Source organism: Sinohyriopsis cumingii, chromosome 10 (assembly GCF_028554795.1).
Source record: "Sinohyriopsis cumingii isolate HCF-2022 chromosome 10, ASM2855479v2, whole genome shotgun sequence".
Taxonomy (NCBI): Eukaryota; Metazoa; Mollusca; class Bivalvia; order Unionida; family Unionidae; genus Sinohyriopsis; species Sinohyriopsis cumingii.
In genome coordinates, this window is record NC_142970.1 from 50,354,088 (window position 1) to 50,370,592 (window position 16,505).

At 35.5% G+C, this 16,505-nt stretch overlaps 1 protein-coding gene across 1 annotated transcript; it reads left to right on the top strand.

Annotated features, from left to right (window-relative positions):
• Nucleotides 1-11,101: 11,101 nt before the first annotated feature.
• LOC149790131 (uncharacterized) lies at nt 11,102-15,284 on the top strand. The gene is made up of 2 exons (XM_089973402.1): nt 11,102-11,183; nt 12,282-15,284. Exon 2 carries the CDS (start codon nt 12,313-12,315, stop codon nt 14,311-14,313), a length of 2,001 nt encoding a protein of 666 aa, XP_089829528.1. The 5' UTR covers nt 11,102-11,183; nt 12,282-12,312; the 3' UTR covers nt 14,314-15,284.
• The last annotated feature ends 1,221 nt before the right edge of the window (nt 15,285-16,505 follow it).

Consider the following 16,505-nt stretch of genomic DNA (forward strand, 5'->3'; position numbering starts at 1 on the left):
GTGTACTTGAGAAATGAGCTATGATTATGGAGATTGCTCGCTCGTCAGAATTAATATTGTATTTCGCTATTTAGTTACTTCGTAGTAAACTAGTGTATTTATTCATGTGATATTCTAGATTTTGCCGTTGTGAATTAAATGGTAGATTGTAAAATGGCTGCAGTGTTTAAATTTAAATAATATGGATATTTGAATATTTGTGTACACTTGTGGGAGTGTAATGTACAGAAATGCGTCGGATTATTGTGATATTGTCGAGAATAATCAGATTAAGGAAATATATATTTTGATGTGACGCAATTTAGTGATTTCTGTATGATAAGTAGGATACCGCTCTTATTGCAACGCTGTTTCTATAAGAACGTGTGTGTTTTTCGATGTGCACGAATGCGTGACCAAAGATGTAGATAACCTTGATCTGATGACTGATTGATTGTTGATTTAGTGTGAGCGAGATGGCTAACACAAATGCTAACGTCCTTGTGTTTTTCGTAGGAAGCTTTTGGGGACAGAGTAGTCAAGTCCCGAGTCTCAGAGAGACAGGATAGAAGTAGGCGGAGAACAAGCTCCGTTGAAGGAGAAATAGAGAATAGAAGTAGGCGAGGAACAAGCCTCGTTGAAGGAGAAAGAGAGAAAGAAAGGAGGAGGAGAAAAGAAGACAAAAGGGGAAGAGGACAGAAAGAATCGGAGAACGCCGGAAGGAGGAAAGCAATTGGCGTAGTAAACACAGATGAGTAGAAACCAAGTACAGGGGAAAGCCATCTCACACTATAATCACGTGATGAAATAGGTTGTCACATGGTCGAGAGGAAGCAGATTGGTTGAGAACTTAATATCGTTTAATTTGTATTAAATTGTTATTCTTTTGGATTTCACCTTGTGTTCTTAATAATTTAATTGTCGGTATTGGTGACTGGGGGCTCGGAGCTTTTCTTCTCTCTATCCTAAGAGTCTTCAAGAAAACGGAAATGGAAATAACAGTCCTAATATAGACACTTTCAAAGGCGTACAGATTAGGCTGAACAGATTGAATCCATTACTTAGCCAGGAAACGAACAACATGCGACTACAACCTATTAAATAAGTCTTGATATTCCTGGAAATGAAAAACCATTCAAAAATATTTAATACCTGCAGCACATTCATCCTTTTCATGACTTTAACTGTTGTATCTCTAAATGTAAAAGGCGTGAGAGATTTGAATAAACTAAAGTTTGTTTTTTAAATATGTAAAGAAAGAAAAAAAGAGCCATATTTTATTATTGCAATAATTTTTTACGGGATGATGGGTTTGATTAAAGTATTAGAGAAAATGAGATTTGGAATGGACAAATATTTTATAGTAATGCCGACCATAGGAGGGTTCGAATTTATGTTTTAGTAGAAATACAATTTTACAATCAGGTGACTCAAGCAATGGTTGGAAAGGGTAGAACTTACATCTTAAAATAGATATTGATGATAGAGTGATTGATTTAATCAATATTTAGGATTCAAATGGTGTGCGAGAGCGGGACTGTTTTTTCACGAGGTTAAACACATTTACATCACAATACTAGTGACAGCACTATCATGGCTGGTGATTATCAATACAACTTTAGCTGGAATTGATGGACATAACAAAAGCATACATGTTGAGGATGTAGCTGTTCGAGAGCTTCATATAAGTATATATGATATGAATGTTTCTGATCTATGGAGATCACGAAATCCTGGTACTCGTATTTGTCTCTCCAGAAAACAACTTGTACTAGGCGAAATGAAGCAGAGTAGGATATATTAATTTTTTATTTTCTCTAAGGTGCATTCCTGTGTGAAAGTATTTCTTAATCCGGATACATCCTTTTGTTATTATTCTTTGATATGCCTTAAACTAAATACATGCAATGTAGAATTAAAGGCGGGATTATGGATATGAATGGCAATGTTCTTTGTGAGGAAGAATATGTACAGAGAGTGAAATACATTCTTGCTGAGGGAAAAGATGAAGACATGCATTTAAGTGAACCGCTCATATGGTGGTATAATATAAAATACAAAATTAAAAAGTTATCGCAGCTTTACTGAGTAAGAAAATATAAGGAAAGATTACAAAAAAGATTTTATTTTGAAAATTAATTGAAATCATTTTCTGAAAAGGTTGCCAATTAAAAAGTCATATAACATTAACAAATATGAAGAACTTGAACAACAGTTCAGGGACTATAAACCGAATTCTGTCGAGGGGCTATACTGAAATTTAAGGCGAAATGGTCGTTTGAAAAAGAATGAACTAACAAGCAATTTCTTAATCTTTAAAAATATCGACAAAAGAAAAATGTAATCAATGAACTAATTGATGACGACGATGTAACTACTTCATACACAACTGAAATTTCAGATGAAATATATCAGTTTTTTATTCATCTGTATTCCTCGGTAAATATTGATGAACTGTTTAAAGATTCAATTGTTATGTAACTAATGAGGGTAAATATATGTGTGATATCATAATAACAGCTGATTAAATTCCTTCAGCTGTAAAAGGAATGGCAAAAATGAAAGCCCTGGCCCTAACGGATTTACGATAGAGTGGTATTGTACATTTTATGATTGTATATATGATATTCTGTTGCACACTATTCAAATGAAACTATTATGTCGAGGTCAATGATATTTGGTGCTATTTCGCTTATTTATAAAATCAAGGGGGAAAACTCGGAGGTTGAAAATTGGCACACAATAAGTTTACTTAATGTAGATTATAACAGTTTGGCAAAGAATTTTGTCTACTCGTTTAAAACAGGTATTACTCAAACTTATATTCCTAACTCAGACATGCAAAACGAAAACATGATATGACCAAAACCTAATCGCAGTTTTCTGAATCCTGAAAAACATGATCTAATTTGGACAAAAAGACTGTCACGGAATAAGGCAAGAAAATAACTCGGTTTTGCATTAAACGATGACAATGTATATTTGACTGTCGACGCGTACAGCATTAACTAGAATCGCTTGTTTTTATTACCTTGCATTATAGTTACTGAATGAGAACATCTCGCTGTAGGTCGCCTGTAACGAGATGCCCATGTTTCCCAACATACACGTCTTTTTTTACCCTTGGTTGTTGAACGTTTTTTTATTTTTCATATAGTATAAATAGTAAGGTTTTACTACAATCGGTATATCATCGCTCGGCTCTTGTCACGGGTGTCAGTTTGGAACCACAACACTACAGCCATAGGGGTAAGTGACAGCTGTTAAAATAATATTGATTCCAATGTACAGTTATGCTTTTCATTGAGTAGTTGTTGTAGGGTTTAACGCCATTTTGCAGCACACGATGGGCTATACATGGCGGCCAGTATTAATGGTAGAAAGCTTTAGACCATTCCGCCAGTCGGGGCCCCTTTTCATTGAGTGGATATTGGTTCATTTCATTTACATATATTTGAGTATTTTGAGTAATTTGTGTGATAGCGCATTTCGTATTATACATAGCCAGTTTCATCTATTTGTAGCTGAAACTGGTGGAGGGGAAGGTGTAGGTGAACCAGACTATATTTTGGCAGAATCAAATACTAATACCTGAAATAAATGAAAACAGTACTAAATTTTAGCAGAATCAAATAATAATAACTGAAATAAATGAAAACAGTACTAAATTTTAGCAGAATCAAATAATAATACCTGAAATAAATGAAAACAGTACTAAATTTTAGCAGAATCATTCACTAATACCTGAAATAAATGAAACTAGTACGTAAAGAATAATATGTCTAGTTATCTTTGAAGACGAGTTTTTAAATTTTGCAACTTGCAGAGGAATTTATTTTGGAGTAAGTTGGTATTTGGAACATGTAGTGTATATACATTTTGGAAAATAAATTTGTTGAAGAAAGGTTATATATCATGCTAGGTACGGAGTTTTATCATAGTATTACCATATCAGGAATGAAAATTAAATTTATTTAGTTACAGTTTAAGTTTGAAAATTACGCTATTCTGCATCCTATTCCAACTTTATATCTGATGAAAGTAAACATACATGTGCACGTTTCAACCGTAAGCAGTGTCACGTAAGAGTTTAAAGAACTGTTGAATCATTGTAACGTTGACGACTCGAATTTTAGGGCCACTCTGTAAATACTTACCCAAAGTGTCTTAAGCCAATCTGTTTTATTTACTGGCACAGACGGATAATATGTCGTCTGTTTCTTTTATATAAAATTAGTCATCATGGTATCTGTTTTAAAGACTGAAGAATTGAATGTTTTTCCATGAGTTTTCTTTTCTCAAATATTGGTCGAAATCTAATTGGACTTGTCGCAGAATTAGCGATAACACATGCTTCTCTTCATGGAGTTAAGCAGATGCATCTGCCAAATCGCCAGTCAAATAAATATAGGAATAGAAGTAGAAGACAAAGTACAGAAAGTCAGCGTCTGTCCTTTGATACATGGATATCAAAGTCAGCAAATTATGACGATGTTGTGTAAATATTCGGATGCATTTGCGGACAGACGAGTCCATATTGTGTTGAGAAAACATGACATAAACTTTAATACATCAGAGCTGATATGAATTAAAAGATATTCAACAGCCCCTTTAGCACGGGGGACGATCGATGCAGCATGTGGTAAAATGGTAAACCGGTGGTAGTGTTGAATGAACTCTCCAGCTGCCTCTATTCATTCCCCTTGGTATATGTCAGAAAGGAAAACGGAAGAATGCGCTTTTATATAGAATTTCGTCAACTAAATAAAATCATATTTTATGGGGAACCGATACAAGGTTTGGGGTTTCTTTCAGAATTGGTGGGTCACTAATACAGTTCAAAGTTTAATTCTCACCAAAGGATATTCGCAGGTGCATATTGCTATTGATGTCCACGCATTCGGGACCCTTTACGGTCTTTAATAGTTTAATCTGATATATTTGGGTTTTGTCAACTCTGGTGCGTGATGCGTTCGTCTTATGAACAAAGTGTTGAAAGGAATGGAAAACGTAAGCAGTTTCGTTGACGATCGTATTGTATACACTCATAGCTGGAAAGAGCTTATGAGATTATTAATCGATCTGTTCGACAAACTCCGCAAGGTCAATGTCACAGCTAGACCATCAATTTTACTATAGCATATTCTAACTTTGAATGCTGTGAACATCTAATATGCTGGTCGAGGCAGTTAAAACTGCACCCTACCCTGACATAATTGGCACAAACAGAGCTGCTCCTAGACCAGAAACCAAAACAAAAATTCGATCCTTTCTTTGGTTGAATGGGAATTTATGCGAAATTACGCTGATATAGCTTGTCCATTCACAGACATAAGTAGCAAATGGCGGCCCGATACAAAGATCTGGAATTCATGATATGAAAGATCATTTAACACTCTTAAGTGAAAATTGATCAGTACACCAATACCAAAGTTGCCAGAACTGGATAAATCGATTGTAATGAGAACTAATAGGTTAGACACAAGATTATGAGCAGTTTTGTTGCAGGAGCAAGAGGAGGTAAAATTAACCATTGTCTATGCAGTTAATAATTGCAGCCTGGGGAACAAAAATATGCTGTGATCGAAAGGAATGTATGGCACAAGTGTAGTGAACATAAACATTTCACAAATACCTTTTCGGAAGAGACTTATTACTTGAAACTAACCATCAACCTCTAGTGTATTTGAATAAAGCGAAAGTTATCAATTCGACATTGATCATTGGTCAATCACTTTTCAGCCATATCGGTTCCGGATCGAAGCAATTTGCGGGCCGTAAAATATAGGCGCCCGTGTATGGAGTGGACTGATTGGAAGACCATGTTGATCCAAAGCAGCACGTGTAAGATACTTGCAGTGAGAACATCGATTCCCTTCAGCTCTCTGGCGACGAATTACACCACAATCAGGTTACTTATAGAGTCAAATCAGACAGTATGGTCTCAATACAATACAAATTTTCAGGAAGATGTCCATATTACGGGAGAAATTGATTATTTAGCATTGACTTTACAGCCATATCGTTTCCCGATCGAGATCGAGGCAATTCGAGATTTGGAAAAAGTTGGGGCCGATTTATTGGGTAGAGTGGGATTGAAAGATCATTTTAAAATTTAAATCTAGTATTGTAAATAGTAAACTTCAATACTTATTTTTGTTCACATTCTGTGATTTCTAAAAGTGTTATCACTTGTTTTAAGGGGGGAGTTAATGTTAGTGTCACGGAATTATGTGTACTTAACTGTTATGCATTATACCTGAAGTAAAATATGCTCGTGTTTCTTATCCGCTATTACGTATTGAGATTCTTTCAAACAGCAAGAAAACACTGAAGTCAACAATCTTTGTAAAATTTAGCAAATATATTACTTCCGCTGAAAAACAAGTTAAAAATGAAAAAAAGAGATTTCGGTTTTATGAATCAAAACCAAAAATAATCCAAAACTGAAATATAGAAGTCCTTATAATGAAAAGTCCTAAATGAAACCGAGTTTGAATCCCGATGAAATTTAAAATGGGATGCTATGACGTTTGTTGTGCTCAGTGTCGTACTGATGTGTCAACAGTTCTTTGTAAAATCACAGAAAATACTATTCTAGTTTGAATTATATATAAACTTCCATAACTGTCTTGGTTCAATAATTAATTTAGAGCATATAGAAAAAAGTCTCTTGGAATCCAGATAATAAAACCGATTACCTTAAGCTCCCTAGCTGTGAATTCCACCACAACCAGGCTACCTATAGAGTCAAATCAGACAGTATGACAACACCACACAAACTTTTCGAAATATGTCCACTTTCCTGTAGCAATCGTCAGCTGTAGAGCTTATTTTGGATGTAGAGCTGATATCTTGGACGGAAAGTTGTAGGACGCAATGGAGTGTCGTATAACAGGTGGGCTATTGTAGGTGGTAAGGTTGGTTCGGAGGAGGATAATAGTTTTATCGCGGTGATAGACCAACAGCTTCTGGACTCATTTTGTACAAATTCCATATTTTGACCACCCTTAAGTGTTGTGTTTAAATCCTAAACATTGATCATCCATGATTATAGATCAACCCATCGATCATATTTGTGTATAATTTCCATAAGTTGGTTGTTGATATTTACTAGTTTAAGTGAAATGCTCTAATTAGTTCCAATTAGGAACGGTATCATTCCCTTATATCTGTTGTTTAACTCGATGCACTTCATTCTGTTAAATCCATTCTTGGATTTTATGCATATGAGTTTGGTGTTCACATTTCGCTCACCTTATAAATAAACATTTAATTCACTACATTGCTTTCAGTTTCTTCGCCATAATCTAATCCCAACCCGGATCAGCCTGTTACAAAGGTAACACATGAAAGGTGTTCCTACAAATCTGTAGATCGTCTGTTTGCGACAAAGGCTAATTCTTGAGGAAATACTGACCAATTTTACCATTCTGGGGGATTGGTAAGCTTTATTTATTCACACCTATTTACGATCAAATTGGACAAGGCTAAATATTCAAAAAACATTTTTCAACTACATCCATGCATGTCAAATACGGATTCTAGGGACATAAAATAATTATTCATCACTCTGAAACTGCAGGGGAAAGACCAATACTGGCATTTTTAGTTTTGATAATATCTGGTGCGATTCATGTTTAGCATCAGGAAATACATAAACCTTTCTACATGTTTTAGTGATATTTGAAGGGAAAATTTCCCACCTGTTAATTTCATTGTATCCAGTGTCAATTAGAATAAGCCACATTTCCACATCAGTCCTGCTAAACACTATAATGCCGGATTTTTCCCCAATTTACAGAACATCTACAAGCGCGCTGAATACCAATGTTGAAAACTATTTTTTGTCATGTGTGTAAATCAGTTTCAAACATATAAGACCTACCTGACTGCTTTTGACACTAAAAATTAAGACATTAGACTAGCTTTTGCATGTCCATAAATCTCACGACCTGTGTACTAATAGTATGAAGGGTAGCTAATGTCTATTTTCCAATTATTATATAAAATGAACTAAAATATATGCGCGATACCAACAAAATTAGGTTATGATTGAGCCTGATTTTGTGAAGCTCCACAATGACCGATATTTCACGCTACATGTAAGGCCAACGCGGGGGTGGTATTATTTAGGACGTTATCCTGTTGCCAAAGAACTGCAGCCAATGATTATAAATTAATTAATCTTTACTCAAAACTATTGTCGAGAATGTACTATCATAATCATATAGTTAAATTGATTGCTGTTTGATATTGCTCTCGTGCTAAAGAAATTAATGTACAAGTGCAATATAATACTTACGCCCAGTACAAGATAAACTTTAGTTTGTCAGATATGAACAAAGTATAAAGATATAAATAGAAAGATATACATATATATGAAAGATCAATGTAAGGCATAAAGGTATCAACTCCTAAACAATAGCAAATTTGTTTCCTACCAACACAAATTCTAATCTTTCTTATTTTATCATGGTCTTCAAAACTTCAATGAAACTACATTCTTTTTCACATACAATCCTCCTTAAAACCCTAAATCAAATTACTTTCTGTTTCTCTTATTACTTGTTACGGATATATACAACTTGCAAGCTATATATACATTATCACGTGACCATTGAAGAATGCTACCTACAAGCCGACATCGAATACATAATACACTGTGTTTGGATATTAAACAAGAGGGAATAAGGTAAGATATTGATGATATATTCAAGCGAATTAATAAATAATGAGCAATATTCTGTAAATAGGGTTGGTCCATCAAACAGGTATAGAAACAAGTATTTATGTTTTCAATTATTTCAGTGCGGCGAACTTGATCATTGGTGTAAACAAACAACGTAGTACAGTGAAATGGCGGATGACCTTCTCCAATGTCTAATGTACGAACCACACACATATACATGAATGAGCTATTGTGTGGTTTATTAGCAGTGAAAATAATCTCACCCACAAAGTTTTGATTTTAATTATGCATTGCTGATTGATCATTCGTTTGGCAGTCTCTCTCTCTCTCTCGATCGATCGATCGATCGAACAAACTAATAAATGGTTTTCTTATCTTAAAACACCCCAACTCAAACGCTTATTAATTCAAAAAAGATGGTTGCAGAGTGTTGACACAACTTCTTGTTAATGATACAGCTGCTTGTAAAGTATTGTCACAAACTCTAGTTGACTGACAACTATTTTGCTGATTTGAACATATTCGTATTTACCATTTACCTCCTTTGCCCTCATTTGCGACAGTAAAAATCAGGGTGAAAATGCTAAAATATACACGTTATCCCAATAATAGTACAAAACAATTTTGCTGCTGTTTTGAGAAACTCGTTAATCTGAATAACAAATTGATGGCGAATATAGTAAATATCGATACATTTCCATATGACGGATTGGCTAACTCTGCTCACTTAGACGCGCCAGTGTGTAGGGTTAAGGGAGATATTTTTTCATGGCTAATAACAGTATCCCACATTTTTTGTATTCTGCCTTGATATTCATTACCAATGATTCAATCACAAAGTAAAGGGACCGAAATTGGCAAGATACCTTAATAAAGTTATCAAAGTAAGCTATTTAGGCAAACTAGGACGCTTTTTTTTAATAGGGATAACCTAATCATATAGACTGATTCCATGGAATGTGCAATAGAGGTTTCGTAATGTTTCACTTAACATTCTAAAGCCATGCCGTCTGAAGTTTGAAAATTACTGAAGGACTTAGCTTATGTATGTATGTATGTATGTATGTATGTATGTATGTATGTATGGATAGTCTATGCTAAAATGTTAACAATTAAATACAAGTGGGAAAAGTACTTCAAGGTATTTCCTTATGGTACTGAGTTGCAGAGGATGGAGTCCTCAACGCGATTTTAGAAAAACAGCCCATTCCATTTGGAATATCTCTGACGTCCATGTTACCTCTATCAAAAATCATTCTCTTGACTCTTCATCGCAATTAGGCAATTTTAAGAATAATTTTTATATCTTTGGCTAAACTCATCTGAGCAACATATATCTTGTAAAAAATTGAAAGTCGCTGTAGAAAAGGCCAATTACATCTAAAATTGTGGTAATATGACTGAAACACGGGTATTCTCACATTCCAATATGTGTCGGAACCAACAATTTAGTTCCAGAAACGGATGATTATCAATTGTTCCACGGATCAAAACTTGTCGAAAGATGCATCTTTACCGTACTCCCGACGGCTATATAAATTGTCACAGTTTCTATTAATAGGGCATGAATATACTCAGCAAAACAGGAGGGCCAACTGCTGCTGTAGTGCAATTGGCTATTACGTACATGCTAACATATATTATGTCGTTAGAAAAAGTGAGCATCATACTTAATATACGTATTCCCTATTCATTAAAATCGAATTATGTCGTAAACAAAAAGAAATTATATCGTTGAAGACTAAAATCATTTCGAATGGTTGTCATCATAAGAATGATTAAATAAAATTGTATTTTGCTTGTCAAAAGCAATTTTAAAGCAGATAATATATTAGATTTATATATAAGTGTGTATTTAAAATCTGATAATTTCGACATCAGGAACGATTTGAATTTTATATCATGTATTTGATTCGGGAATGCGAGTGAATGTTAAATAAAAACATGTACATCTATTAGTAGGCGGATCCATAACTATCTTAAGATTGTTTAGAAGGAGCGTAAACAAGCAGGCGTTACAGAACCCCAAGGCGCAAAGGGCGAAGTCACAGGAAGTTTCTGCATTTGAAGAGTTTCAATCGTATTTTATCTGTCTTACTGTTACTCTAGGAAGCTTACCAATTTGTTCACCGCCCTTTTTTTTTAGGAGGGGGAGGAAGGCACTCAGACTCAGCCTCCATCACCATGGATCCCCCATTAGTTAAATCAATTGACATGATAAATTACGGGAGCAATATGACAGGAAAAATGTTAACTTAAAGAGCATTCATTCGTATTTGTCGTGTAATTGTTATGTCAAAAGAAAAAGGTGAACTGATGTGACACGTTTGGTTTGAGTTGAAAAATACATGTTTCCCACTCCTAAGATCAAAAGCTGAGGTAAGAAAAGATTGCTAAGGCTGTGTAATTATTTAGCGACTTTTCTTTCCAGATAAATCGAAGATGTGTAATAGCTACCAGGCTAATAAAAAGGTGTGGTCTGATTTAATGCTGTTACTTTGATCAGTTTTAGGTATGTATTTTAAACATTTGTTGTATAAGAATGCAGTGGGGCACGTGAAAGGCAACTAAGAACCTAGCGGTGACTGGTGTGGTGTACATGAATATCTCTCTATCCGTTTCTTTCCGTCTCTTTTTCTCTCACTCCTATTTAAAAACAAACAATTCTATTAATACACGATTTAGAGAGATTTGAGAATATCCACAAAACGAGTTTTTGTTCTGACTCGTTTCTAAAGAACATAATTTTGTTTTAATTCTTAGTGCGTTTGAAGCACTTACCTCCACTCCAACCAGTTTGATTTTCCTAATCCATTTTCATTTTCGAAGTTAGTTCCATTTTATCCATGATATCCATGGGTGTTCTAAAATAATTGCATGTACTCGGTCTGTTATATCCCCATTCTTTTATATTTCAAAGAATGAAAAAGAGATGTTCTAAGGTCAATTGTATAAAAAGTATTCAATCAGAACAATGTGTCGAAATCGTATGCACTTGAGACTTGGGTGATATGCCCTCGCTCTTCGTGTGTGCATGAATTTATTTTTGGCTTAAAAAAGTCGTCATTACTGAAGATGAATTAGAAAAGAGCAAGATACAAGTGTATTATATATGGGGTTGTGTAGTTATTTCTATGACATTTCCCTTGAAAATGAAAGATCGATTCAATTTATGCAAATTTACAAGAGACACATCTGCTTTAAGTTGAAGCATGACATATGGCTAGATTAGATTCCGTTTTATCAAAGGCTGTCCATCTTCTTAGTAAAAAATTCATTCGTTTTCAAGTGGGCCATTGTTTTATCTGTGTACAAAGTAATGACCACGACTTGACCACATGCCGATTATTTAATGACTGCAACATAGTAACCAATGGATGTTGTACATGTACAGTTACATCCCATTACAGTTTAACTAAACCCCGTGCTACACGTCGGAGTAAAAAGAACAGTATGTTATTTCAAGCGACGATCAATCAATTTCAAACATTTCGAATGTTTAAAAAAATGGGATGTTGCAATATTCATAACCATATGTATGGAAAGCGTTTTGGAAACATTTTAAGATGAAAGAATATAGAGCATTGAAACGAATGATTATTATTATTAGTTTGCAGGTATCCAAATGCACGTACAGAATAATGGAAGGAATCATTCCCGTGTATTATAGCGATGTATCTCTTAGATTGTTCAATGTCTTGGACAAAGTTGGACTGAGGGAGGATGTACGTTGGAAGAGGATAAAGCTGATGTTTCAAGCTGAAATTCCTTATCAGACTTTCGGGAGTCAAGCTGAGGCTTCCACCACCCCGGGACTACAGTCAAACATTGATATCCTTGGTTGTGCTCCCAACTACGGCGTGCTGCAGAGTATCCCGTCCTTGTCAACGTTTGAATTTTCATACATCATGGTCAGTGATGGGAGAAGTCCACCAGGGTATGTGAAATTACAAAGATTGGACAGAGATTCATCATTGCCAGTGTTCAATGCGGAAGATGAAGATCATTTATTGGATTCATTCGATCGTTCTGTTTTATGCAGTGATAATTTCGTGTCCCTTTTTAATATGGACCGGCATGGTCCAGCAATTAACACACAGAGAGGAGGCATTTCAATGGATTTTGTGACGGCATTGAGAGTCAGATTTTGGCCTTGTCAGGCCTCTCAGTGGGAAAATAGGATCAATAACTACCCATCTCAAGCAAATATAGCTCTTATCAAGCAGACTGGTGCTCTATTGGTTCCAGTTGGTCATCCACTCAGTACAGAGAAACATCTGGAGTGGAGAATATCCTGTTCATATGGAGAAAAAACTCTTGTCTGGCAATTCAACTCAACTCAACACAAATGCTATGTTTTGCTGAAAATGATCAAGAAAGATTTCGTGCAACCAATTTGTGGAGAGAAAGCTTTGAGCAGTTATCACTGCAAGACTTGTGTGCTCTATATGTTAGAAAGTACACCGTCTTCCCTGTGGCGACCCGAAAATATGTTATTGTGTGTTGAGCTATGTTTGAGAACACTGTGCAAATGGGTTACAAATGGCTACTGCCCAAATTACTTTATACCAGGAGAGAACATGTTCCATGGTAAAGTGTATGGCCATATTCAAGTTCGGTTGCTAGCTGTTCTACATGATCTCGTGAGACACGAGGGAAAATATCTCCTCAGGCTGTCATGTGATGAAATAGGTCAGAGACTGACTCGTCTTTGTCAGTCATCTTTAATCGATTCAATGAATCGGGCGACAGATGGCGTGAAATCTATGGATTTAGCAATTCGCATTTTGCTTGGTAGCATATACTGTTTTAGGATGGAATTTGCTAGCCTAAATCTGGTTAACAAAATTGCTTTTGTGAAGAAAGTGTGTTGCACACATGCAACAATACGTGCAGTACATAAGATGTTCTGTTCCTCTAGTCTTGGTTCAGATCTGGCCTCCCAGTGTTTAGCACAGGAAGTAATTGACCAAGAAAGTCTTGATATCGCTCACGAGCTTCTCGTGTTGGGCTGCTCGTCTGATGTGGCTTCTGGAAGACTGAAACTGTCTGCTTTTTATTTGACGCAGGGCAATTTCATCATGGCAGAGAATGTTCTTCATCAGATTCAAGAGAATTATACATACCTGGTGACTGATATCAAAACTAATATGCAAGAACATTCTCTCTGTAAAATAGTGAAGGAAAATCTCTCAACAGCAGAGTTTATGAGACAATATGTTGCCTTTCCAGTCTCTTATTTTCCATCAGAAATTCATTGCATGCCTAAATCATTAATTCTGCAGATGCTTCTATCAAGAGATTCCGACACAGATACCGTCTGTTATTCCCACTGCGCTTCTGTTGATCCAAAGATTTTCTTGCACTACCTTGAGTACCAGTGTTACTTCCGACAGGGCAAAACTTCTCACAAGATGGCCGCCTTGGACAACATGATGTGGGTCGCACTTTACAATGATCTAAGGAACACAGACTCCGCTCTGATCCTGTTGGCATGTTGTTTATTGCAGGAGGGGATGTATATGGACGCATGCAAAGTACTCTGCATATCAATAAGTTTAAAGAAGGATCACTATGCTGCAATGTGGCAGATAGCTTTCCTAATTAATAATGCTTTTAAGTTTCTGCACCAGAGACACTGAACGAAAGGGACGTTACAGAAGAAAGAAAACATTAAACAAAGATACATTTCCGTGCTAATTGTACCTAAAGACATTTTATAATGTTTGTATCTTTCTAATTGCACTCTTAGAACTATACCGACTATGTGGTCTTAACATAAGTAATATAAAAGAGTAAGAAGCAATAATTTTTGTAAAATTAAAAGATTTTCCTTTGATACAAAAATCTAAATTTTGAAACTTTATTATTGCATATTAAATTCTCAAATAATCACATAATTACAGAAACAAGACCTAATTATTAAAGTGCTGATTAAACTTCTAGTGGACATCCAAATTAAACCCAAGGCTGATGGATTGGATGTGCCTTTGGTGGCCCATGTAGTGTTGATGTGCCAAACGTCTTTTGTTGGATTACACTAATGCAATATCTTCACTTGAAATTTCAATATAAATTGAAGTCACTATTTCCAACAATGTTAGTTTTGTAAGATCTTTTCATTTATTCGAATAGAATCATGTTTTTAGAAATCAAATTCCAGCCAAAATTAACTATTGGGCACAACACTAATACCGTTAGTCCTGCTCACATCTTAAAGCTCAGATGATTTATTTTCAACTAACATGTATATTTTAAACTAACAGAGCACTTAAGATGTGTTGCAAGATTTCAAACTGCTGTGGTCGTAGATGAACTGGTAAACTTACAGTTACATATATTCAATCATGATGTCAAACGGAGTTTGGCACTCTACATTGCCCTGTATATTTCCATTTTCTAGCTCGTGAACTTCTGAAAGTCGGTTCCCAACTCTTGTTCTTATTTTCCGACCATTGAAGAAATGTGTTATCCATTTATGTATGCGGTCTGCTTAAAACTATAGAGCTGTAAGTTTGCAATTAGTCCTTGTAACATAATTGAAACAGAGTGTAATTTGGACTAAATGAATGATACGAAAGCAATGTGTGTGAATGACGAGACTTGTGTTATGTACGATAAGATGATGGTACGAAAATAATAAATGAAATAATATATGGAATATCCGAATCTCACACACACCCCACAGACATTCACAAAATATGAAGTTCCGAACCACGCCGGGTGCACTATGGTTCAACTTCCCACTTTGAATGAGAAAAAAAACAAAACACAAAATATCAGTTCCACTTTCACACAACTTCCCAGATTTATACTGGCTCAACTTCACCCTCCACCAGTTTCTGTCTGGGGCAACATCACCTTCCACCAATTTTGGTTTGGCGCAACAACGCCTCCTAACAACTACAGTCAGGTTCACCTACACCTTCCCCTCCACCAGTTTCAGCTACAAATAGATGAAACTGGCTATGTATAATACGAAATGCGCTATCACACAAATTACTCAAAATACTCAAATATATGTAAATGAAATGAACCAATATCCACTCAATGAAAAGGGGCCCCGACTGGCGGAATGGTCTAAAGCTTTCTACCATTAATACTGGCCGCCATGTATAGCCCATCGTGTGCTGCAAAATGGCGTTAAACCCTACAACAACTACTCAATGAAAAGCATAACTGTACATTGGAATCAATATTATTTTAACAGCTGTCACTTACCCCTATGGCTGTAGTGTTGTGGTTCCAAACTGACACCCGTGACAAGAGCCGAGCGATGATATACCGATTGTAGTAAAACCTTACTATTTATACTATATGAAAAATAAAAAAACGTTCAACAACCAAGGGTAAAAAAGACGTGTATGTTGGGAAACATGGGCATCTCGTTACAGGCGACCTACAGCGAGATGTTCTCATTCAGTAACTATAATGCAAGGTAATAAAAACAAGCGATTCTAGTTAATGCTGTACGCGTCGACAGTCAAATATACATTGTCATCGTTTAATGCAAAACCGAGTTATTTTCTTGCCTTATTCCGTGACAGTCTTTTTTCCAAATTAGATCATGTTTTTCAGGATTCAGAAAACTGCGATTAGGTTTTGGTCATATCATGTTTTCGTTTTGCATGTCTGAGTTAGGAATATAATTTTGAGCAATACCTGTTTTAAACGAGTAGACAAAATTCTTTGCCAAACTGTTATAATCTACATTAAGTAAACTTATTGTGTGCCAATTTTCAACCTCCGAGTTTTCCCCCTTGATTTTATAAATAAGCGAAATAGCACCAAATATCATTGACCTCGACATAATAGTTTCATTTGAATAGTGTGC

What these genes read in the sequence shown, in the direction of transcription:
- LOC149790131 (XM_089973402.1), top strand. Translation starts at nt 12,313, where the DNA reads ATGGAAGGAATCATTCCCGTGTATTATAGCGATGTATCTCTTAGATTG.